The sequence below is a fragment of the Phocoena sinus genome, chromosome 2 (assembly GCF_008692025.1).
Source record: "Phocoena sinus isolate mPhoSin1 chromosome 2, mPhoSin1.pri, whole genome shotgun sequence".
In the NCBI taxonomy this organism is placed as follows: domain Eukaryota; kingdom Metazoa; phylum Chordata; class Mammalia; order Artiodactyla; family Phocoenidae; genus Phocoena; species Phocoena sinus.
The window spans coordinates 45,574,025-45,597,661 of NC_045764.1; the positions used below are offsets into that span (position 1 = coordinate 45,574,025).

The window sequence follows — 23,637 nt, forward strand, 5'->3', positions numbered from 1 at the left end:
CAATTTCTGTGTACTTGTCACTGTTCTTATTGCTTTTTGCTGATTATTTCACAACAACTGCTGAGATATGTATCCTTTTTTTTTTTTTTAATTCACACTTTACAGATTAGGAAACTGAAGAAGAGAGGAGTTATGTAACTTATCCAAAGTTACCCAGCCACTCTGAGGCAGAGCCAGAATTTAAACTCACTTCATCTGCCTCTAAGGAGTCTCAAACTTCATCCAATACACTATGATCCTATTTTCATAAGATAAATATTTATAAAAGTACATTAAAAATTAGAGATCTGTTTGTTAAAAAATGGAATATTGTAAAAGTTACATTTTTTTTTCCTTTTTTTAAGCTATTTTTGTAAATTGTACACCATTCTTACAATTAGTAAATATTACTTTGTAAAGACAGCTTCTATTTCAGGGAGAGGAGTTGATAATACATTTTGGGTACAGCAGGGTTTTCTGCCTTTACCAAAGTTCAGTGCTGGGTTTTGGATTCAGGCAATGGGTGGGTTGGATTGCCTTTGCACAGAGAAAGGTGAGTTGTATGTGGAGGGCTGGGGTGATGAGTTCCGTGCTGCCTCTACTGGCTGGTGGTTGACTGTGTCAGGGCAAACAGTGACCTTATGGGCTTTTCAATCTCTCGTGCTGTTTGTAACTCCTGTGGTGGTAAACAGGCGTGTTTCCAAGTGGGGATGTGAATAGAATCACTACCAAGTAAAGGATATTTACTTTTCTTCTTTCCTAGCCACATATCACATGTGAATATGTGTCTGTTCACATCACATTTTGTTGGAGTCACCTTGCATGTGCATTAGTGGGGATCACCTGCTGTATTGTTATGTCACATTATTTTCCCTTTTGCATGCAATGAAAAGCTTTTGATAGAATAACACTTGTTTACACCCAAACGTTCTCCATTTATTCACATGAAGGTCGAATTGGGGGCTGGGGAGGATCAATATGACTCTTCAGTTTGGATTTTGATGTTAAATGTGTATCTTTTCTCCTTAAAGCAACTGATGGTTTTATTCCTTCATATCGATTCTGATTAACTTTGCTGTTGAATCAGTTGATATATTGTCACATCAAAACTTTACAGTAAAGCATACTAATGAGAATTCTCTTTTTTTCTTGTTTCTTTTTAAATAATGAGAATTCTTTAAAAAGAGTTCCAGCTGAGAAAAATATTTTTTCTCTGTCCCACATACAAACCTTTGTTATATGCCAATTTAAAAAGTTTTGTTGGGGGACCTTGAAGATGGCGGAAGAGTAAGACGCGGAGATCGCCTTCCTCCCCACGGATACACCAGAAATACATCCACACGTGGAACAACTCCTACAGAACTCCTACTGAAGGCTGGCAGAAGACCTCAGACCTCCCAAAAGGCAAGAAACTCCCCACGTAACTGGGTAGGGCAAAAGAAAAAACAGAGACAAAAGAATAAGGACGGCACCTGCACCAGTGGGAGGGAGCTGTGAAGGAGGAAAAGTTTCCACACACTAGGAAGCCCCTCCGCGGGCGGAGACTGCGGGAGGCAGAGGGGGGAGTTTCGGGACCGCGGAGTAGTGCACAGCGACGGGTGCGGAGGGCAAAGCGGGGAGATTCCTGCACAGACGATCGGTGCCGACCGGCACTCACCAACCCGAGAGGCTTGTCTGCTCACCCGCCGGGGCGGGCGGGGCTGCGAGCTGAGGCTCGGGTTTTGGTTTTGGACGGAGCTCAGGGAGAGGACTGGGGTTGGCGGCTTGAACATAGCCTGAAGGGGTTAGTGCACCACGACTAGCCGGGAGGGAGTTCGGGGAAAAGCCTGCACCGGCCGAAGAGGCAAGAGACTTTTTCTTCCCTCTTTGTTTCCTGGTGCGCGAAGAGAGGGGTTTAAGAGCGCTGCTTAAAGGAACTCCAGAGACGGGCGCGAGCCGCGGCTAAAAGCGCGAACCCCAGAGACGGGCGCGAGCCGCGGCTGAGGGCGCGAGCCCCCGAGACGGGTGCGAGCCGCGGCTGAAAGCGCAAACCCCAGAGACGGGCGCGAGCCGCGGCTAAAACCGCGGACCCAAGAGCCGGGTGGGAGACGCTAAGGCTGCTGCTGCCGCCACCAAGGGGCCTGTGTGCGAGCACAGGTCACTCTCCACACCCCTCTTCCGCGGAGCCTGTGCAGCCCGCCACTGCCAGGTTCCCGGGATCCAGGGACAACTTCCCCGGGACAACGCACGGCGGGCCTCAGGCTGGTGCAACGTCACGCCGGCCTCTGCCGCAACGTCAGGCTGCCTCTGCCGCCGCAGGCCCGCCCTGCACGCAGTGCCCCTCCTTCCCCCATCCCCCAACCCCCGGCCTGAGTGAGCCGGAGGCCCCGAATCAGCAGCTCCTTTAACCCCGTCCTGTCTGAGCGAAAAAACAGACGCCCTCCAGCGACCTACACGCAGAGGCAGGGCCAAATCCAAAGCTGAGCTCCTGTGAGCTGTGAGAACAAAGAAGAGAAAGGGAAATCTCTCCCAGCAGCCACAGAAGCAGCGGATTAAAGCTCCACAATCAACTTGATATACCCTGCATCTGTGGAATACCTGAATAGACGAGGAATGATCCCAAATTGAAGAGGTGGAATTTAGGAGCGAGATCTATGATTTTTTTCCCTTTTCCTCTTTTTGTGAATGTGTACGTGTATGCTTCTGTGTGAGATCTTGTCTGTATACTCTTGCTTCCACCATTTGTCCTAGGGCTCTATCCGTCCATGACTTTTTTTTAAAAAATTCTTTTTCTTAATAATTAAGTTTAATTTTAATAACTTTATTATACTTTACCTTCGTTCTTTCTTTCTTTCCTTCCTTCCTTCCCTCCTTTAGACAACGAATCACCCCAAATTGAGGAGGTGGTCTCAGGGAGCAGGATTTATGATTTTTCCCCCTTTACCTCTTTTTGTGAAGGTGTATGTGTATGCTTCTGTGTAAGATTTTCTCTGTATAGCTTTGCTTCCAACATTTGTCCTAAGGTTCTATCCGTCCCTTTTTTTTTTTTTTTCTAAATATTTTTTAATTCAATAACTATATTATACTTTATTTTATTTTTACTGTATCATCTTTCTTTCTGTCTTTTTTCCTTCTTTCCCTCCTTCCTTCCTTCCTCCCTCCCTCCCTCCCTCCCTCCTTTCTTTCCTTCTTTGCTTCTTTCTTCCTTCCTTCCTTTCCTCCTTTCCTTCTTTCTTTACTCATACTTCTACTAATTCTCCCTACTTTTTCTCCCTTTTATTCTGAGCTGTGTGGATGAAAGGCTCTTGGTGCTCCAGCCAGGAGTCAGGGCTCTGCCTCTGAGGTAGGAGAGCCAACTTCAGGACACTGGTCAACAAGAGACCTCCCAGCTCCACATAATATTAAACGGTGGAAATATCCCAGAGACCTCCATCTTAACACCAGCACCCAGCTTCACTCAACGACCAGCAAGCCACAGTGCTGGACAACCTATGCCAAACAACTAGCAAAACAGGAACACAACCCCACCCATTAGCAGAGAGGCTGCCTAAAATCATAATAAGGCCACAGACACCCCAAAACACACCACCAGACGTGAACCTGCCCACTAGAGAGACAAGATCCAGCCTCATCCAGCACAACACAGGCACTAGTCCCCTCCACCAGGAAGCCTACACAACCCACTGAAACAACCTTAGCCACTGGAGACAGACATCAAAAACAACGGGAACTACGAAAGTGCAGACTGCAAAAAGGAGACCCCAAACACAGTAAGATAAGCAAAATGAGAAGACAGAAAAACACACAGCAGATGAAGGAGCAAGATAAAAACCCACCAGACCTAACAAATGAAGAGGAAATAGGCAATCTACCTGAAAAAGAATTCAGAATAATGATAGTAAGGATGATCCGAAATCTTGGAAGTAGAATGGACAAAATGCAAGAAACAGTTAACAAGGACCTACAAGAACTAAAGATGAAACAAGCAACGATGAACAATGCAATAAATGAAATTAAAATCACTCTAGATAGGATCAATAGCAGAATAACTGAGGCAGAAGAACGGATAAGTGACCTGGAAGATAAAGTAGTGGAAATAACTACTGCAGAGCAGAATAAAGAAAAAAGAATGAAAAGAACTGAGGACAGTCTCAGAGACCTCTGGGACAACATGAAACGCACCAACATTCGAATTATAGGGGTTCCAGAAGAAGAAGAAAGAAAGAAAGGGACTGAGAAAATATTTGAAGAGATTATAGTTGAAAACTTCCCTAATATGGGAAAGGAAATAGTTAATCAAGTCCAGGAAGCACAGAGGGTCCCATACAGGATAAATACAAGGAGAAACACGCCAAGACACATATTAATCAAACTGTCAAAAATTAAATACAAAGAAAGCATATTAAAAGCAGCAAGGGAAAAACAACAAATAACACACAAGGGAATCCCCATAAGGTTAACAGCTGATCTCTCAGCAGAAACCCTACAAGCCAGAAGGGAGTGGCAGGACATACTGAAAGTGATGAAGGAGAATAGCCTGCAACCAAGACTACTCTACCCAGCAAGGATCTCATTCACATTTGATGGAGAAATTAAAACCTTTACAGACAAGCAAAAGCTGAGAGAGTTCAGCACCACCAAACCAGCTTTACAACAAATGCTAAAGGAACTTCTCTAGACACGAAACACAAGAGAAGGAAATGACCTATAGTAGCGAACCCAAAACAATATATAAAATGGAAATAGGAACATACATATCGATAATTACCTTAAATGTAAATGGACTAAATGCTCCCACCAAAAGACACAGATTGGCTGAATGGATACAAAAACAAGACCCTTATATATGCTGTCTACAAGAGACCCACTTCAGACCTAGAGACACATACAGACTGAAAGTAAGGGGATGGAAAAAGATATTCCATGCAAATGGAAACCAAAAGAAAGCTGGAGTAGCAATTCTCATATCAGACAAAATAGACTTTAAAATAAGGACTATTAAAAGGGACAAAGAAGGACACTACATAATGATCAAGGGATCGATCCAAGAAGAAGATATAACAATTGTAAATATTTATGCACCCAACATAGGAGCACCTCAATACATAAGGCAAATACTAACAACCATAAAAGGGGAGATCAACAGTAACACATTCATAGTAGGGGACTTTAACACCCCACTTTCACCCATGGACAGATCATCCAAAATGAAAATAAATAAGGAAACACAAGCTTTAAATGATACATTAAACAAGATGGACTTAATTGACATTTATAGGACACTCCATCCAAAAACAACAGAATACACATTTTTCTCAAGTGCTCATGGAACATTCTCCAGGATAGATCATATCTTGGGTCACAAATCAAGCCTTGGTAAATTTAAGAAAACTGAAATTGTATCAAGTATCTTTTCCGACCACAACGCCATGAGACTAGATATCAATTACAGGAAAAGATCTGTAAAAAATACAAACACATGGAGGCTAAACAATACACTACTTAATAATGAAGTGGTCACTGAAGAAATCAAAGAGGAAATAAAAAAATACCTAGAAACAAATGACAATGGAGACACAACGACCCAAAACCTATGGGATGCAGCAAAAGCAGTTCTAAGGGGGAAGTTTATAGCAATACAAGCCCACCTTAAGAAGCAGGAAACATCTCGAATAAACAGCCTAACCTTGCACCTCAAGCAATTAGAGAAAGAAGAACAAAAAAACCCCAAAGCTAGCAGAAGGAAAGAAATCATAAAAATCAGATCAGAAATAAATGAAAAAGAAATGAAGGAAACAATAGCAAAGATCAATAAAACTAAAAGCTGGTTCTTTGAGAAGATAAACAAAATAGATAAACCACTAGCCAGACTCATCAAGAAAAAAAGGGAGAAGACTCAAATCAATAGAATTAGAAATGAAAAAGGAGAAGTAACAACTGACACTGCAGAAATAAAAAAAAATCATGAGAGATTACTACAAGCAACTCTATGCCAATAAAATGGACAATCTGGAAGAAATGGACAAATTCTTAGAAATGCACAACCTGCCAAGACTGAATCAGGAAGAAATAGAAAATATGAACAGACCAATCACAAGCACTGAAATTGAAACTGTGATTAAAAACCTTCCAACAAACAAAAGCCCAGGACCAGATGGCTTCACAGGTGAATTCTATCAAACATTTAGAGAAGAGCTAACACCTATCCTTCTCAAACTCTTCCAAAATATAGCAGAGGGAGGAACACTCCCAAATTCCTTCTACGAAGCCACCATCACCTTGATACCAAAACCAGACAAGGATGTCACAAAGAAAGAAAACTACAGGCCAATATCACTGATGAACATAGATGCAAAAATCCTCAACAAAATACTAGCAAACAGAATCCAACAGCACATTAAAAGGATCATACACCATGATCAAGTGGGGTTTATTCCAGGAATGCAAGGATTCTTCAATATACGCAAATCTATCAATGTGATAAACCATATTAACAAATTGAAGGAGAAAAACCATATGATCATCTCAATAGATGCAGAGAAAGCTTTCGACAAAATTCAACACCCATTTATGATAAAAACCCTCCAGAAAGTAGGCATAGAGGGAACTTTCCTCAACATAATAAAGGCCATATATGACAAGCCCACAGCAAACATCATCCTCAATGGTGAAAAACTGAAAGCATTTCCACTAAGATCAGGAACAAGACAAGGTTGCCCACTCTCACCACTCTTATTCAACATAGTTTTGGAAGTTTTAGCCACAGCAATCAGAGAAGAAAAGGAAATAAAAGGAATCCACATCGGAAAAGAAGAAGTAAAGCTGTCACTGTTTGCAGATGACATGATACTATACATAGAGAATCCTAAAGATGCTACCAGAAAACTACTAGAGCTAATCAATGAATTTGGTAAAGTAGCAGGATACAAAATTAATGCACAGAAATCTCTGGCATTCCTATATACTAATGATGAAAAATCTGAAAGTGAAATCAAGAAAACACTCCCATTTACCATTGCAACAAAAAGAATAAAATATCTAGGAATAAACCTACCTAAGGATACGAAAGACCTGTATGCAGAAAATTATAAGACACTGATGAAAGAAATTAAAGATGATACAAATAGATGGAGAGATATACCATGTTCTTGGATGGGAAGAATCAACATTGTGAAAATGACTCTACTACCCAAAGCAATCTACAGATTCAATGCAATCCCTATCAAACTACCACTGGCATTTTTCACAGAACTAGAACAAAAAATTTCGCAATTTGTATGGAAACACAAAAGACCCCGAATAGCCAAAGCAATCTTGAGAACGAAAAAAGGAGCTGGAGGAATAAGGCTCCCTGACTTCAGACTATATTACAAAGCAACAGTAATCAAGACAGTATGGTACTGGCACAAAAACAGAAAGATAGATCAGTGGAACAGGATAGAAAGCCCAGAGATAAACCCACGCACATATGGACACCTTATCTTTGATAAAGGAGGCAGGAATGTACAGTGGAGAAAGGACAGCCTCTTCAATAAATGGTGCTGGGAAAACTGGACAGGTACATGTAAAAGTATGAGATTAGATCACTCCCTAACACCATACACAAAAATAAGCTCAAAATGGATTAAAGACCTAAATGTAAGGCCAGAAACTATCAAACTCTTAGAAGAAAACATAGGAAGAACACTCTATGACATAAATCACAGCAAGATCCTTTCTGACCCACCTCCTAGAGTAATGGAAATAAAAACAAAAATAAACAAATGGGACCTAATGAAACTTCAAAGCTTTTGCACAGCAAAGGAAACCATAACCAAGACCAAAAGACAACCCTCAGAATGGGAGAAAACATTTGCAAATGAAGCAACTGACAAAGGATTAGTCTCCAAAATTTACAAGCAGCTCATGCAGCTCAAAAACAAAAAAACAAACAACCCCATCCAAAAATGGGCAGAAGACCTAAATAGACATTTCTCCAAAGAAGATATACAGAATGCCAACAAACACATGAAAGAATGCTCAACATCATTAATCATTAGAGAAATGCAAATCAAAACTACAATGAGATATCATCTCACACCAGTCAGAATGGCCATCATCAAAAAATCTATAAACAATAAATTCTGGAGAGGGTGTGGAGAAAAGGGGACACTCTTGCACTGCTGGTGGGAATGTGAAATGGTTCAGCCACTATGGAGAACAGTATGGAGGTTCCTTAAAAAACTACAAATAGAATTACCATATGACCCAGCAATCCCACTACTGGGCATATACCCTGAGAAAACCAAAATTCAAAAAGAGTCATGTACCAAAATGTTCATTGCAGCTCTATTTACAATAGCCCGGAGATGGAAACAACCTAAGCACCCATCATCGGATGAATGGATAAAGAAGATGTGGCACATATACACAATGGAATATTACTCAGCCTTAAAAAGAAATGAAATTGAGCTATTTGTAATGAGATGGATAGACCTAGAGTCTGTCATACAGAGTGAAGTAAGTCAGAAAGAAAAAGACAAATACCGTATGCTAACACATATATATGGAATTTAAGGGGGAAAAATGTCATGAAGAACCTAGGGGTAAGACAGGAATAAAGACGCAGACCTACTGGAGAACGGACTTGAGGATCTGGGGAGGGGGAAGGGTGAGTTTTGACAGGGCGAGAGAGAGTCATGGACATATACACACTAACAAACGTAGTAAGGTAGATAGCTGAGGGGAAGCAGCCGCAAGGCACAGGGATATTAGCTCGGTGCTTTGTGACAGCCTGGAAGGGTGGGATGGGGAGAGTGGGAGGGAGGGAGACGCAAGAGGGAAGACATATGGGAACATATGTATACGTATAGCTGATTCACTATGTTATAAAGCAGAAACTAACACACCATTGTAAAGCAATTATACCCCAATAAAGATGTTTAAAAATATATATATATAAAAAAAAAAAAGTTTTGTTTTCTAATATAATGAATGTAGTATCTCTTTGACTCAAAAATTAGTTTTATCACCAAACTTTTTAAAAGTTCTTCATATTTACCATGCTTAAAGCTTGTGTAAGCAGATTTAAAATTCTTTTAGATAGAGAAAAATTGCATAGGTTAAAGATAACTTCAGGTCAGATTAAAATCTAAACCAGACTACCTTCTCTGTAACTTGTTCTCTGGCTCTGAAATCCTGAATCATTACTCAGAAACAGACTTCCTGTGCTCTTTCGTTCGCTGTCTGATGTAACCAAGAATTCACAGTTAGCATGGTTAGCTTTCTGATATATCATTTTGTTTCTGAAAATAATGTAAAGGAACATGGAAATGCCCATTTCCCTAATTATGGAAGTTTAATTGCTAATTAGGTTAAATCTTTATAACTGTCCTGCAGAGATGCCTTCCCCAAATTATTGCCTGATATCTGTACTCCTCACCTATGGAAAGGCAAGTATGTAAAGGTGTGTGATAAGTCAATTTGAAGAGTTTTCTTGTAACACTAAACTTAAGGACATTATCTATTATTTCATCCTTCTATTTGAGTGAAATGAAATCCTCCCCGATGTCAGCCCAGGAAGACTCTCCAGTTGAACTTCGAGATTTCCATTTGTCACAATTTGCCTTGGGTGATAGAGCTCTCAGAATTAAACTTAAGTCTTAATTTCTTAATTGAAGTGACTATCTCATACCTAAAGACAAAAGTATATATAGATTCTTTGCTCTAAGTTTTCTTTTAGCTGTGCTTTAGTTGTCCTATTTCATAGAGGTTTTAACATTCTAAAATGCTAGAAATAATTTTCAGAGTTAAGTATAAATAAATATAGTTCTTGACTGGAAATATATATGTTTAGCTTTCATTTATTATATAAATACTGTCATGTAGGAGTTTGGCAAGTTGGGGTGTTACCGAACTTTTTATCCTGTATTCATGTGTTTGAAGTTCAATTATATAAACACCATGGAAAATGAAAATATTTAACAAATAGTTTCTTTGGTTACTATCTCAGTGTTTAATTATAACACTAAATATTCAGATGCATTGATCTGTTCTTAACCCAAGCATATCCCAAATACAAAGTAGTGTATTTCCTCTGTCTCTCAGTTTATCTTTTCCCAAAAGATATTCCTTATAGAGGACAGACTGAAAAAGTGGAATCAACCGAATATTCATAAATAGAAGAGTTCCTAAATTGTGGTTTATTCAGATTTTGAATTTTACATAGCAGTTTAAAGAAATGAGGCTGATCTGTATACTAATACAGACACATTACCAAATACTATTGATACATACAGAATGAAATTACAAAATATATACAGTTTGAAACACAAAAAATGTAAGATACTTTCTTCAAGGATATATTTATGAATATAAATTCTCAATAAAAATTTAGAAAGGGTACGTGCCAAATCCCTATCTAATTTCCTTCTCAGGGAAAGAATTGTGGTTATTTATGGACATTCAAAGGGACTTTTTTATTTCCTATAATTTTTCAATCTTTTTACAAATTTTTAAACTTACAATTTGTATATTTTAAAATAATATATGAAAGTGCCAAACATGAGTAGCCTTAATTATATCTCTAGCTTTAAAAACTTCTTTAATGTCCTAGGTGGATTCTGTGCTTTGCTGACACAATTCTAGGACATTGAGAAAGAGGAAACGATCATTTACCCAAAAAAACTTCTTTGACTATAAAATATTTCTTTTTATACTGATACCTCTTGTTCTTCTGTTGCCCTTCCTAACCCTTAAGAAATCATGGAAATTTTAAGATAACAGTACAATGATTCTGGGTTGAGGCAAAACTAAACTGGACCAAAGTCAGCTTGGCAAATTGTCATATGCTGTTTTTGTATTTATTTCTTTCAACTTTAACACCCACAATTTATTAAGTGAGACAGTGGATAAAAGAGGAAGCTCAGAATCCTGTTTGGATACCGTTTAGGAAGGAAGCCAGGTCTTTATGGGGTACCCCCTTCCTCTTAGCCACTGGCCAGGAAAACCATCTTTCTGTTTAAAACCTATTCAATTTGAGAGAGGTGGGGTGACTTTGGGAAGGAAGGTGACCTCTCCCTTGTAAAGTTGAATGGCTCTGTTTCCCCCCCGTGACTTATTCAACTCATCTCCACCACTGTTTATAAGAACACTTGTGCTGGATTCTTGTAGTGACAGCAATAGTCATTTAAAATATGGCTCAGATTTCATGCCCTCAAATTTCCTATGTTATTTCAGATGTTTGATCATTACAATCCCAAATGGAGCTTTTGATCAGCTCAAGTTTTGCTCTGCCCTGTTGGAGTTAACAGATATGCTTCGAATAAGCCAGAAGTTTAAAAATGCATATACTACCACTCTGTATAATATAAGCATTGCTGCTATCAAATCTGAAAAGAAGATGCCATAATGGGAGCCAAGTCATTTCCAAAATGATACAGGGGATTTTTTCTTAGATGCCTCACACACTGGGGTCCACAGGTAGATTGGTATGTGGCATTGATGTGACATGCTTGGCTGAGAGATGCTATCAGAAGAACTTGTTTATTTTGTAGGTTTATCAGCACATTGTTCTTTTGAAATGTTTTTGTATTTTGACCTCAACTTTAGCTGTGCTGGTTTATTTAATTTGCATTGCACCTTGGCTGTGAATCACTGGTCATTTTTAGAAAACTCATTCCTTTATTCATTTCCTTAAAATATTTCATAGTATTTGTATAAAATAATATTTGTATAAAATAATATTTTATAAGGCAATATTTTACAAGGCAATGTTTTATAAAATATTGTATAAAATATTTTATAATATTTTTATAAAATAAAATACCATATTATAAATAAATAAAACATCTTATTTTATAACCTTTTTATTTTGGAATAATTCTAGGTTTACAGAAAATTTGCAAAGTGATACAGAGTTTCCATCTATCCTCACCTAGTTTCCTCTAATGTTAACATCTTACATTGCCATGATGCATTTATCAAAACTAAAAAAAAAAACTGACATTGTACATTACTGTTAACTAAACTCTGGTCTTTATTTGGATTTCACCAGTTTTTCCACTAATGTCCTTTTTCTGTTCCAGGATCCAACCCAGGGTACCACATTGCATTTTATCATCTAATCTTAGTCTTCTGACTGTGGCAGTTTCCAAGTTTTTCCTTTTTCCCATGACCTTGGCAATCTTGAGTAGTACTTGCCAGAAATTTTGTAGAATATTCATCATTTTTTAACAAATTAAAATGTTTAACCTCTGGGATTTTTGAATGAAGACCCTGGTAGGCTTAGTAATCATTTGTACCACTAATTTTCCTCTCGTATATCAGTTTCAGCCTGGTGATTGTTACTTTATCTTCTTATCAGTTATAGCAGCACTCTAGAATTAAAAGTTGATTTATGATTTAATATTTACATAGTTTTAATATTTGCATAATATTGGCTTCATCTGTGTATACGTTCTGCATTTTCAATGTTGTCAGCTCGTTCAGTTTAAATCCCGTAGAAAGTCTGTATTTTATCTATTGTTTATGACAGATTCGAGATGGACAGACAAACTGTTACGTGTTGAAGAATAAAGATTTAGAACAAGCTTTTAAAGGAGTTATTTACTTGGAGATGGACCTCATATATAATCCGGTAGGTCTAACTGGACATATGTCCCAGCTTCTCTCTATGGAAAGTAAAAGGTGGCCAGCCTGGAGAGATTCAAATCAATGTAAAATGTTTCAGAATTTTTGCAGCTACAAAGAAAATAGTGTTTTAAAACTGAGCCAAGAAAAATCAGTGCTGGACAGTCTGGTATTAATCCTGGTGGACCAGTAGAATTGATGGTGTGTAATTCTCAATAAATGTCAAGGGAAAAAAAAATAAGAGGAAAATTAGGTTCTTAGCTATATTACCTTTAATCTTCTTCCAAGGCAACAGTTGGCTGTTGGACAGAGATATCTTCAAGCCTCTGACATGTTATTTAATTATTATAGTAGATGTCCTGCTATCCAACACTATCAAGGCAGGTAGTTACTCAATTGAAAACTACAGTTAAAGGAGGATTTTTTTAATGTATCTTAAACTATTAGTTTAATATAAATAAAATACATAAATATACATTCACTTGCCAATTTTTAGGTGTGGGCCTAAAACCTTTTTTTAAATAGCATGGACATATTATTTTTAGTTCTACAGCATATTCCTTGCATAAATACACCCGTAACATCTATGATTTCTAATTTCAGTTTCTTGAAAGTAGAGATATTTTTTTAAAAACACTCACAGAACAATCTGAATGTGGAATTCCTCCTGATTATTTTTCCATAAAGTCATCACCTCAATAGCAGTATCTTTTTAGTCACTGACCTTTCTCAAGGCTTTCTAGAGCAACATCGATTTCAAGTCTTTTGATCTGTATTTCAATAATTTATATAATTAATATAGAATTATAGTAACGGGTAAAATGGGCATAAATAGGTTTGCGAATTAGTACAGTTGGTTCTAGATGGGCATACTATTCAAGTGCCAGGAGCAGAAATCCCTAGGCGTGCGCAGACATGGCTTACTTAGCTGTGAGCATTCCTTGTCATAGTATCAGCAGTAAGTTCTAGAAAGGGAAGGGAGAGCACAGGTTAATCCAGTTAGTGGGGTAAATGAATGTAGCATAATGGCGCTTTTACAATAATTAGAAGAATGGCTGCCATTTATTGGCCATCTACGATGGGCCAGGCTCTGATACTATTTCATTTCATCCCCGCAATAAGCCTGGTCCCTAGCTATCATGAATGCCATCTTAAGATGAGCAAATGGAATTAAACAGGGGAGCTGATTTGCTGGTAAATGAGTGAGCCGGATCCAGATCCAGATCTTTCTGACTTTTCAATTATCCCGATGCTGCATTGCTGATTGTTTACTATCTTTAAGAGATTATTCATAAAATCAATGGCAGGGAAGTTTTATATTTTATTCCTGGGAATGTTAGAACTCTGGGCACAGCCTCCGGTATGGGGTCTGTTGTTACTTCCTCTTTTTCCCCATTTCTTACCCTTTCTCTTCAAGGAGATCATATGTGTGTGTTGCACACAGATCACCCTTCATCTCCTCTTTTCTTCTGGCAGGTACTTATATATAGACCATGCACACAGGTAAAACTTGAGTTTTAGGGGGAAAAACAGCCTTAAATTAAAAACTGTTAAGTAATGTTCTAGTTGTCCATCTGATGTAGAGGAGAAGGACTTGAATCTCTGACCCTCAGTTTATTCCCTAAAAGCTGGGCTAAAATGACTCATTTACTTATTTTTCTGGATCATTGAGAGGAAATGAGATTCTCCTTGGAAAAGATATTATTATAAGCCGGAAACTGATTTTCACATGCAAGGTATTACTGGCAAAGAGTAGTTCAAAACTTTGATGTGAAAGGAAGGTTTACTTTTTTAGAGACGTTGGTTTGAGGACTTCATGAGCCCCATCTCTGCAGTGGTTTAAAATATCTCTTTGATTTGCAATGTGGAAACAACACTCTGGAATCTCCAGTCTGACCTACCCGAGTGATGCTCATGAAATGAGACTCCGGAGACCCATGCAGAGCTCCGGGTACCCACCATGTCTCTGCCACCCCCCAAACCCCTAACCCCACGCCCTTAGGGTCAGAAGGCTCAGAGCTTCTCAGTCATTAGAAAAAGAAGAGAGTGAAGTCCACCTCAATGCTGCCCCTTTTAACACTGGTGTCTTTCTAGATCAAAGCAAGTATTCGGACCTTTACTCCCAGAGAAAAGCGCTTTGTTGAAGATAGCCGCAAGCTGTCCAAAAAGGTAGGTCAGTGCAGTAAACTGGCTTGTTGGTACAGTCAGCACCCAGCACCCGGAGTACTTACTGGTCATGACTTGGTTGCATCTCGCCCTCCTTCTCTGTTTTCCTCTCTCCCTCCTCCCTCTCCCCGCTTGTCTCCCCATCTCTCCACTCCTTCCTCTATCTCTCCTTCTCTCCCTAGACAAGGACTTCAGTTGGGCTCAGTAAGAAGGGAAAGACTCAGAACATAGCTATTGGATGCTGCAGAGGGTGTCAGCCCTCCATTCATCCCCTGAACCATTTTGTAAACAAAAATTCTGAGCATCAAGCCGTAAACCTTCTCTTGAACTTACTTGCCCCTCCTACCCTCCTTTAATCACAGCCATTTTAGTCTCTATCTTTCAACATTTCAGGGAGGCATTCTGCCAGTGGAGTCCATCATGGAATTAACCCAGTTGATCTTTCGAGATGTCCAGCCTCAGATTCACCGATACCTGCCCCTACCACTTTTTTTTGCCTAAATTTGGATTGTGTTGGCATTTTACCTCCTACTGAGTTAACTCTCACTCCCTCTGCCTGTTGCCCTTAATTCCTCTCTCATCAGTTCAACAAAAAGTGAAGATCAGGGCCAAGTAGAGGAAGTTTCACATTTTATTTTTTTTTTTTAACATGACCTTTATAGTTCTTTTCAGAGCCCCTCCCTGTCCTATTCAGACACAGTTCAGGATTTCACTCTGTACTTACTGTCCCTCTTCAGTTGTGTAGCAAAGAACAAAGTGTCCCCTTTTTAAAGTGTTTATTACTTCCACCACTTCCTGTGGGGTGAGCAGCTGTGGATTACAGAAAGCAAGTTAAATATAAAGGCATCTTATCATCCTCTGGTTTCCCATGAACTTCTGGACACACTCGGGAAAGGCCTTAAACCTCTTCTGAAGAGGGCGTCCAAATGTTTTGTTTTGGTCTGCGTAACATTGAGTGTAATATTTATTTTGTGTAATCTGAGTAAATGGCTTTATTATTGTTGTTATTATTGCCTTTTGCTCTGTTTACTTGAAAGTTAAAACCTGAGTTGAGGTAGGTGGCACAGCTGCTTTGCAAACAAATTGAAATGAATCTACCTACAACTGGGAGAAAAGACATTTCCTTTGCCAAACAGGACCTCCACGTTGGGTGGCTTTGGGATCTGAGAGCACCGGGGGTTTTGGGGCTGAGACCCTGGGGTATGTTAGGTTTCTCCCCAAGTTCCTCTCAGCACTAAGTGTCCCCAGATTTTTATAAAGTTGAAACTTGTGCTCATGACACAAATACTTAAAATCACTTAGTATGTGCCAGGCTCTCTTCTAAGCCCTTTGAGTCTCTCCACAACCTACAAGGTTAGCACTCCTATCAACCCCATTGAATAAGAGAGAGGTTAAGAAACTGGCCCAAGGTCACACAGCAAAGAGGTAGGAGAGCTGGATTTCCTTTCCAGAGCTTTACTTTCCTATAGAATAGACTTTTTCTTCTGGTTTAGATGAGCTAGAGTACACGTACATTTCTACTGTAAATCTACCCATTTCCTTCCAAACTAAGCAACATAGTCCCTCATTCCATTCTGTCTCTCTCAAACACACACACACATATTTCACATGCCTGACTGCTGGTTTTTTGTTTTGTTTTGTTTTTTTGGCTGCGTTGGGTCTTTGTTGCTGTGTGCGGGCTTTCTCTAGTTGAGGCGAGTGGGGGCTACCCTTTGTTGTAGTGGGCAGGCTTCTCACTGGTGGCTTCTCTTGTCGCGGAGCACGGGCTCTAGGTGCGCGGGCTTCAGTAGTTGCAGCACGCAGGCTCAGTAGTTGTGGCACGTAGACTCTGGGATGCTCAGGCTTTTGTAGTTGTGGCACGTGGGCCCAGCAGTTGTGGCTCGCAGACCCTAGAGCACAGGCTCAGTAGTTGTGGTGCATGGGCTTAGTTGCTCCACGGCATGGGGGATCTTCCCAGACCAGGGATCGAACCCGTGTTCCCTGCATTGGCAGGTGGATTCTTAACCACTGTGCCATCAGGGAAGTCCCCTGACTGCTGTATTTTTTACCAGCTCAGTTTTGTGCTGAACATTATTGAAACAGCCTATTCTCCTTCAAAGGAGCTATAAAATGCATTGGATTTTCTTTTCCTCCCAGGATGATCATAGTTTAAAAATGAACTTTAGAGAAAGTATTAGGACTCTTCATTTTTACTGTTTTGTTCATTGGCAGTTATACAGAATATAATTTAAATGACCAAGCTGTCTGATCTAAAGAGAATCTTTGGAGTGTTTAAACCTAGTTCTCTGTTTTCCATTTTTTTAATCAGATCTTATCAAGAGATGTAGACCGAGTGAAAAGACTCACCATGACAGTCTGGAATATAGTACAGTTCCTTACAAGCTGTTTCCAGTGGGAATCCACATTGAGAAGTACAGTAGCATTCGTGGTAAGCTTCCTTTTTTATGTTCAACTTATTTGCTTCTGAGTCCCAAGTCCAAATGCAGATGGGTTTTATTTTACTTACGTGAAGCAGAATGAAGCACATTCAACATAGCTGAAGTTTACACTGGTAAGGAAACTTTAAAAAAAGGATAGTCATTCATCTTTCTAAAATATATTATGACATAGGAGATTATGTAGGAGGGGTCTTTCCAAGACCATACTTGTCAGATTTACCCTTGGAAATCCCTTCAATTACCCAAATCATACTTATATACTATCTCTTGATAAAGTAAAGAGAGCCAGTGTTCTATGCATTTTTAAATGTTTTTGTGGTGGTTCTTATAAACCATTCGTATAGTACCCACAATGTGTTTGTCTCCTTCTGTACTCATGAGGGCCAGTGTTTTCTGAAAAATGGCAGTTGAAAAATCACATAACTAAATGAAGACTAAATCGCTCTAATTTATGTTTTAAGTAAATCATTGGCAAACTTCGGTATAAAAAAAACACTTATTCAGATCAAACCTCTTGAGATGTAACTGATTACTCCACATTACAAGTTGACTCAACAGCACAAAGGAGAACCACTGTCTGAAATACATTCTTATAATAATAGTTGGCCTTTCCTTATGAGCATAATAAAATCACGGAATCTCAGAACTGCATGAGATCTTAAAACCACCTAGGTCAACCAGAGAGTCCAAGAATCTTGTAAGGACTTGAAAGTTAGCATAATGTCCTCACTTTACATCTCTGGGCATCCTCCCTCATCTGTAAAGGCACTTGTCATTGATCAGATTGGTAGCGTCAGGCATGGGAGGAGAAACCAATTTGCTCGACTGCTAATCTTGTGCCTTTTGTATTATGCCATTAACTTCTGCACTGTGCAAAGATCACAGTAGGACCTAGTACGATGTGTGAGTGGTTGAGTCATGATCACGGCTCTTTTGTCTTCTGGTTTCTATCATCCATGCTCTCTCTTACCCACCAGGCTTATCCACATAAAAAAAAAAAAAAAAAAATCAGTTCCAGAGGTCAGTGGGTTGGAGGTCACTCCCACCTTTATTATGCAAGCTGTATACTGGCTCCATAAGAGGCTTTTTCTTAGCCATTTTAGCACTCTGTTTTATCTTTAGTTAATGTTAGTTTTTCATTGGTTCAGGAGGTAGAAGCCCTGTGATGGCTGCAGCCTTGGCGTTTAATATACCTTTTCTTTGTTTTAAAGTTGCTAGAACAATTGGGCTTGATGACAAAATTAAGAAGGATTTTATTAATCCCTATCTGCCTTTGACTTGGCACTGATTTATCCACTTCCCTTTCTCACATTCTCCTCAGCTGGGGGCTTCGTGTGTTGGGTTCCTCTTCAGCCTCCCTGCCTCTGTTTCCCACCTGAATCCTCTCTACAAACTTTCCAGGGAATGTTCTGTGTGATTCTGGGCAAACGAGGCAAGTCAACATGATTGGTGGCTTCTTCCAGTCAGCACCCCGGCCAGTCCCTTGGAGGAAGAAGGATTTCCTCTTTCTTGAGCTTAGTTTCTGGCACTGAGATTTTTAGAAAAACAGAGATCTGTTGCACTGGATTATGTAGGGGGATGACAGAAATGATTAATGGGCTGTCAGCCTGATCTGAAGAAAGATTACAACAATGAATAGAAATAAGTTGTTTCATAGAGGGGGCTTCTAATCGGGAAGGGAGCCTTGACATGGGGGCTGCTTCTGCATGGCCTGGGACCTGAGTGGACCCTCCTTGCTGACACTGCACCGCACAGCCCTCTGCCAGGCTGGCTGCCAGAGGCAGGCTAGCACATCCTCCTTTAAAATCCCTAAGGCCCAAGGAATGAAAGATAGAGGAGTGCTCTTCTTGCTGGTGTGCCAAAATGTAATTTTGCAAGGGTACCTGAGTTTATGAGATGGTGGGAGGCCCCGCTGCAGGTGTGGATGGGGGACACCTGTGCATCCGTTCTTTCTCTCTCTAGGTTGTCCTGAAGGTACTGAAATAAAGGCAGCTTCATTCAGATACACTTAGTTTTCTGTTTTCATTTGAAACTCTACTTTTGAATGTTTATCTCACATTTACTTTGACCAGCCATGGTGGGTCTCGGAGACACTGCAGATGTAGAGACGTAGGTATCTCCCCTCCCTAAGCTGCTGATGTGTAATTTCATTAGAGAATGTTTTTGTTGCTACCATCACGATGGTCACTCCAAAACTATTTCTGCTCTTAAAGCGAGAACATATAAAGAAAATACATTTTAGGATAAAATAAAAGATGCATTGTAGCCTCCCTTATTTTCTTTAATAAGATCATGGGTAGCCAAGCCTTCATATTTTTCAGAAAACATTTTTGCTTTCATGGCTCTTGCTTACAGACTTAACGCTAGCTGCTTGTGGAGTGCTGATGGGTGATTCCAAGCCTGTGGGCTGCCACTGGCTGTGCCCCTGACTCTGTAGGACTCTGTTCAGGGTTGTCTTTCTGAAGAATGTTGGATCCTCGGGTGACCTGGGCCAGAGAGGGAGGAACGGGGAGACTGTGATGCTGAAGCCTGGCTTCGCTCCCTCACTCCACTACTGAGAACACTGTGTTTGTCTTGGTGGTACAGTACACACTGATGTTCTCCTACGATCTACTGAGGACAGAATGCTGCTCCGGGTCTTTATTCATCCATGTGGTACTTTGTTCATGCTCCGTCCACTTGCCTTGGCATTTCAGGGGCAGAGCAATTTCGTGCTGGTCTGGAGCAAGGTCTTAAGCCAAGAATTTATTAAACAATAGGACTGCATGTGAAGGCCTTTCTCTATTAGAAATTAGGATCAGTGCTCTTTGAGGGTTCACTGCACAGGTGTGAAAAGAACCGTTTTGGCTAAACCCGTCTCCATTGGGGCTTTTCCTTCCCCTAGAGGTACAGCACCACGAGCTAAGGGCAGAAACATAGGAATTTTTCACTTCTGTTTTGTCAGGTAACATGAAATTGCTTTACTAACATCATGTTCATGTTTCTATTTTCAGTTGATACAAAGCAGGAATGTTATAGGATCATGTTTAGTATATTCTGGTTGTTAATCTTAAGACTTTATGAAAGCAAGCCATACATTTTCTAAGGGATCCTGTGGATGTATGTATGAATATATCGTATCTTGTTGAAAGCAGGAGTTAAAGGAAAGCATCCTGTTAAGATCTAGGTCCTGTGGTGTCCGGTCAGAAGTGGATGAACAAACATGAGAAAATTTATCTTGCTAGACTGTCTAAGCATTAACCTCCCCCACCGGAGGATTAATCCACTCTCCACTTAACGTGGGTGGTTGTTCTCCCAATACTAAGAGAAGAAAGTTATCTTCCATTTCCTGCCACCTGCCACGTGACTGTTACTATATACTGTTAATTCATTGTTATTGTAAGAAATTAAAAGTGGATTATTGAAGTATAGTTGATTTACAATGCTGTATTAGTTCCAGGTGTACAACCAAGTGATTCAGTTATACATTTATATATGTCTATTCTTTTTCAGATTCTTTTCTATTATAGGTTATTACAAGGTATTGAATATAGTTCCCTGTGCTATACAGTAGGTCACTGAATGTGGACTTGTTTAGAGTAGTCAGACTCCAAATCATACTTCTATAGGCTTAATTTTTTTTAACATCTTTATTGGAGTATAATTGCTTTACATGGTGTGTTAGTTTCTGCTTTGTAACAAAGGGACTCAGCTATACATATACATATATCCCCATATCTCTTCCCTCTTGCATCTCCCTCCCTCCCACCCTCCCTATCCCATCCCCTAGGTGGTCACAAAGCACCGAGCTGATCTCCCTGTGCTATGCGGCTCCTTCCCACTAGCTATCTATTTTACATTTGGTAGTGTATATATGTCCATGCCACTCTCTCACTTTGTCCCAGCTTACCCTTCCCCCTCCCCGTGTCATTACCTCTTTTGAGTCTTTCTCCTTCCTCTAAGTTTTCTAGATTTTTTTTAATGTGTTTTCTCAGCTTTACTTGCTTTAAGCTAAAGATAATTGTTTTTCACTCAAAAATTCACATTCTCAGTTTTTCCAATTGAAAGATAAATGAATATAAGATATCAACTTATGGACAGAGGCCTGTAACTGAAACATCATGCCTAGAAGAAGCACATCCGTATATTTCTCTATGAATGGATTTGTAAATATACGTGGTATTTTGTATACATGCCCGTGGTCATTCCCAGTCACAGGCTTTGAACTCTAGGGATAATTAATGGCTTTTGTTGTTTCAGTGATTACTATGTGTCAGGTACTGTCCTAAAGCACGTTATAAGTGTTCATTCATTTAATTCTCATAACAAGCTGCTGACGTAGATGCCAGGATCAGTATTTCCTTCTTTGTACAAATAAGAAAAATAAGCCCATAGAATTTAAATAAAGGTTAAAGTGTCAGAGCTCATATGCTTTTAAGAGACAGAGCTGAGATTTAAACCCAGACCATCAGGATTTAGAGTCCATGCATGTAAACATTGGGCTACACTGCCTGTCATTGACGCCCAGGATTCATTGATCACGATCCTTGTATTTAGATAGATATAATGGCTCTAGGGACAACCATATGAGTCATTTCAGATATGTATAATATCTAGATGTTATAAATGGAAGTTAAGCCTATTCCAAGATGCTTTGGGAGAAAGAAATCCTTATTATATGGGTAAGAAAATTTCTCAGACATAGTCATTATATTCACAAGAGATGGAGTAAAGTTAAAGAAGTGAAAGGTAGAAATGTCTCTGGCATCTTTGGGGAACAGCCCAGACCGTGGGAATCACATGCTTATGACATCCGTGGAATTCAGCTTGTTGGTCTGGAAAACCTCAGTGCTTGGTTCTAGGCTAAGCCCCAAATTGAGGTCTGAGTTATCTTTTCCCTCTTTTGGAGGAAGCTCTTAGATGATGTTGAAGGGCTTTAAAGGGGAGAGTGAAGAGTGAAAACAACTAAAGGAAGGAGCCATGGAAGGAATCTGTAGTTTTCAGATCTTCAAGAGTTCCGGGTTGTTCAGAATAAGGGCTAGTAGTGGAGATGAGTAACTATCTACATTAGTAAATTACTACAAAATATCTTAAAACAGTGGCCTTCAGAGAAATTGGCTCATATTTCTACTGTGGGAAGGGTGCTCTGTTGTACAGTATATTCCCATGTCTAGTGCACATACGTTATTTGATGATAGTTAAGAGGAATTGAGTTTGTTTTCAAAAGATAATTTTGCATTGTAGTGTTTGTATTGTAGAAGCAATCATCTGTATGAGTCCTTTTGATTTGTTTTTCTCTTGGGTAATTGTACTTTATATACAAGCCCCATATATTGTCTATAAAAAGACCTAAGGTTATATTATGGCATAAATTTTTTCATATGACAGGAAACATTTACTTGACAGTTGGCATCATCAGAAAATTATTTGAATAGCAAAGGTCTCCCAGTGCTACAAAAAAGGATTGCATTTATGTAGTTTGGTTTTCCACCACTCTTTAAGGCCCTCGCCTCTTGCGTTGAGGGAGAGGAGTCTATGGGGGCATTGATGGATTCCTTATTTATTAAAATTTTACTGGGACCTTTGATGTTAAAAAGCAATCTAAGTCTACCATATATCAATGGGTATTTTCATAAAGCTATGCTTTTAACATCTGTGACTTTTTTTCCTGCATTTTTGGATTGTAAGAAAATGAAGAATTAATTCTTCAGAGTTGACAGGGCCTGCAATATAATACATAATTTAAAGCATCAATCAACTGTCCCGCTCCCCAATAAGGTTAAAATACAATTCTCCACTTTCTTAGTGATAGCCCCTGTTTAACATATATAGAATTCTTAGCTTTTAGGGATCCTAGGATTTTGAGAAGTGTGAAATGATTTCACATTGAACTTAAAAACAATAACAACTGTAACAGAACGAACCCTTCCATCACACACATATGTGCGTACACACACACACAAAAAAAACACTGAGAAGCAGAGGGCATTTGGGAAGCAAAAAGTTTCGCTGCTGAAAGTTTTCTAAGAAAGATTTGATAAAAATTTCATGAGACCTTGCGGAGTGTCCCTGTTTATAATCCCTTCTGTGGCCCACAGGACATTCAGATTGAACTTACTTTGGTACAGATGACAATTACACTGGACGTTTTGTTTTCAGATTGGATGATTTAAATAGTGCTGGTCAGTTGTCTTTTTGATGCTTTAGGTATTTATGTGTTAACTGGGTCTAAAAATTTTTCTTTTTTTTAAAAAAAAATTCTATCGCCAGTTTATTCACAACTAGATGCACTGCATTTGATTCAACTTTTGGTGGCTGTTTCCACATCCTCCAGAAGTCACAATCGGATGTGCACAGCGGGCATCACTGCCTGTTTGGTGGGTGTTTGTGCAGTTGCTGCTTAAAGATTAACGGTTAAACTGAAAAAAAAAAATCCACAGTTACAGTCACCATTTTGTCTGGAGAAAATTTTTTAGGCATCTTAAAT

The 23,637-nt window shown here is 39.4% G+C and overlaps 1 protein-coding gene across 1 annotated transcript in view; it reads left to right on the forward strand.

The window, feature by feature from the left end:
* The window catches only part of MCTP2 (multiple C2 and transmembrane domain containing 2), a 299,372-nt gene that overhangs the window by 198,234 nt on the left and 77,501 nt on the right, over positions 1-23,637 (forward strand). The window contains 3 exon segments of the mRNA XM_032623883.1: positions 12,473-12,574; positions 14,662-14,736; positions 17,042-17,161. Coding sequence (XP_032479774.1) covers positions 12,473-12,574; positions 14,662-14,736; positions 17,042-17,161 — 297 coding nt within the window.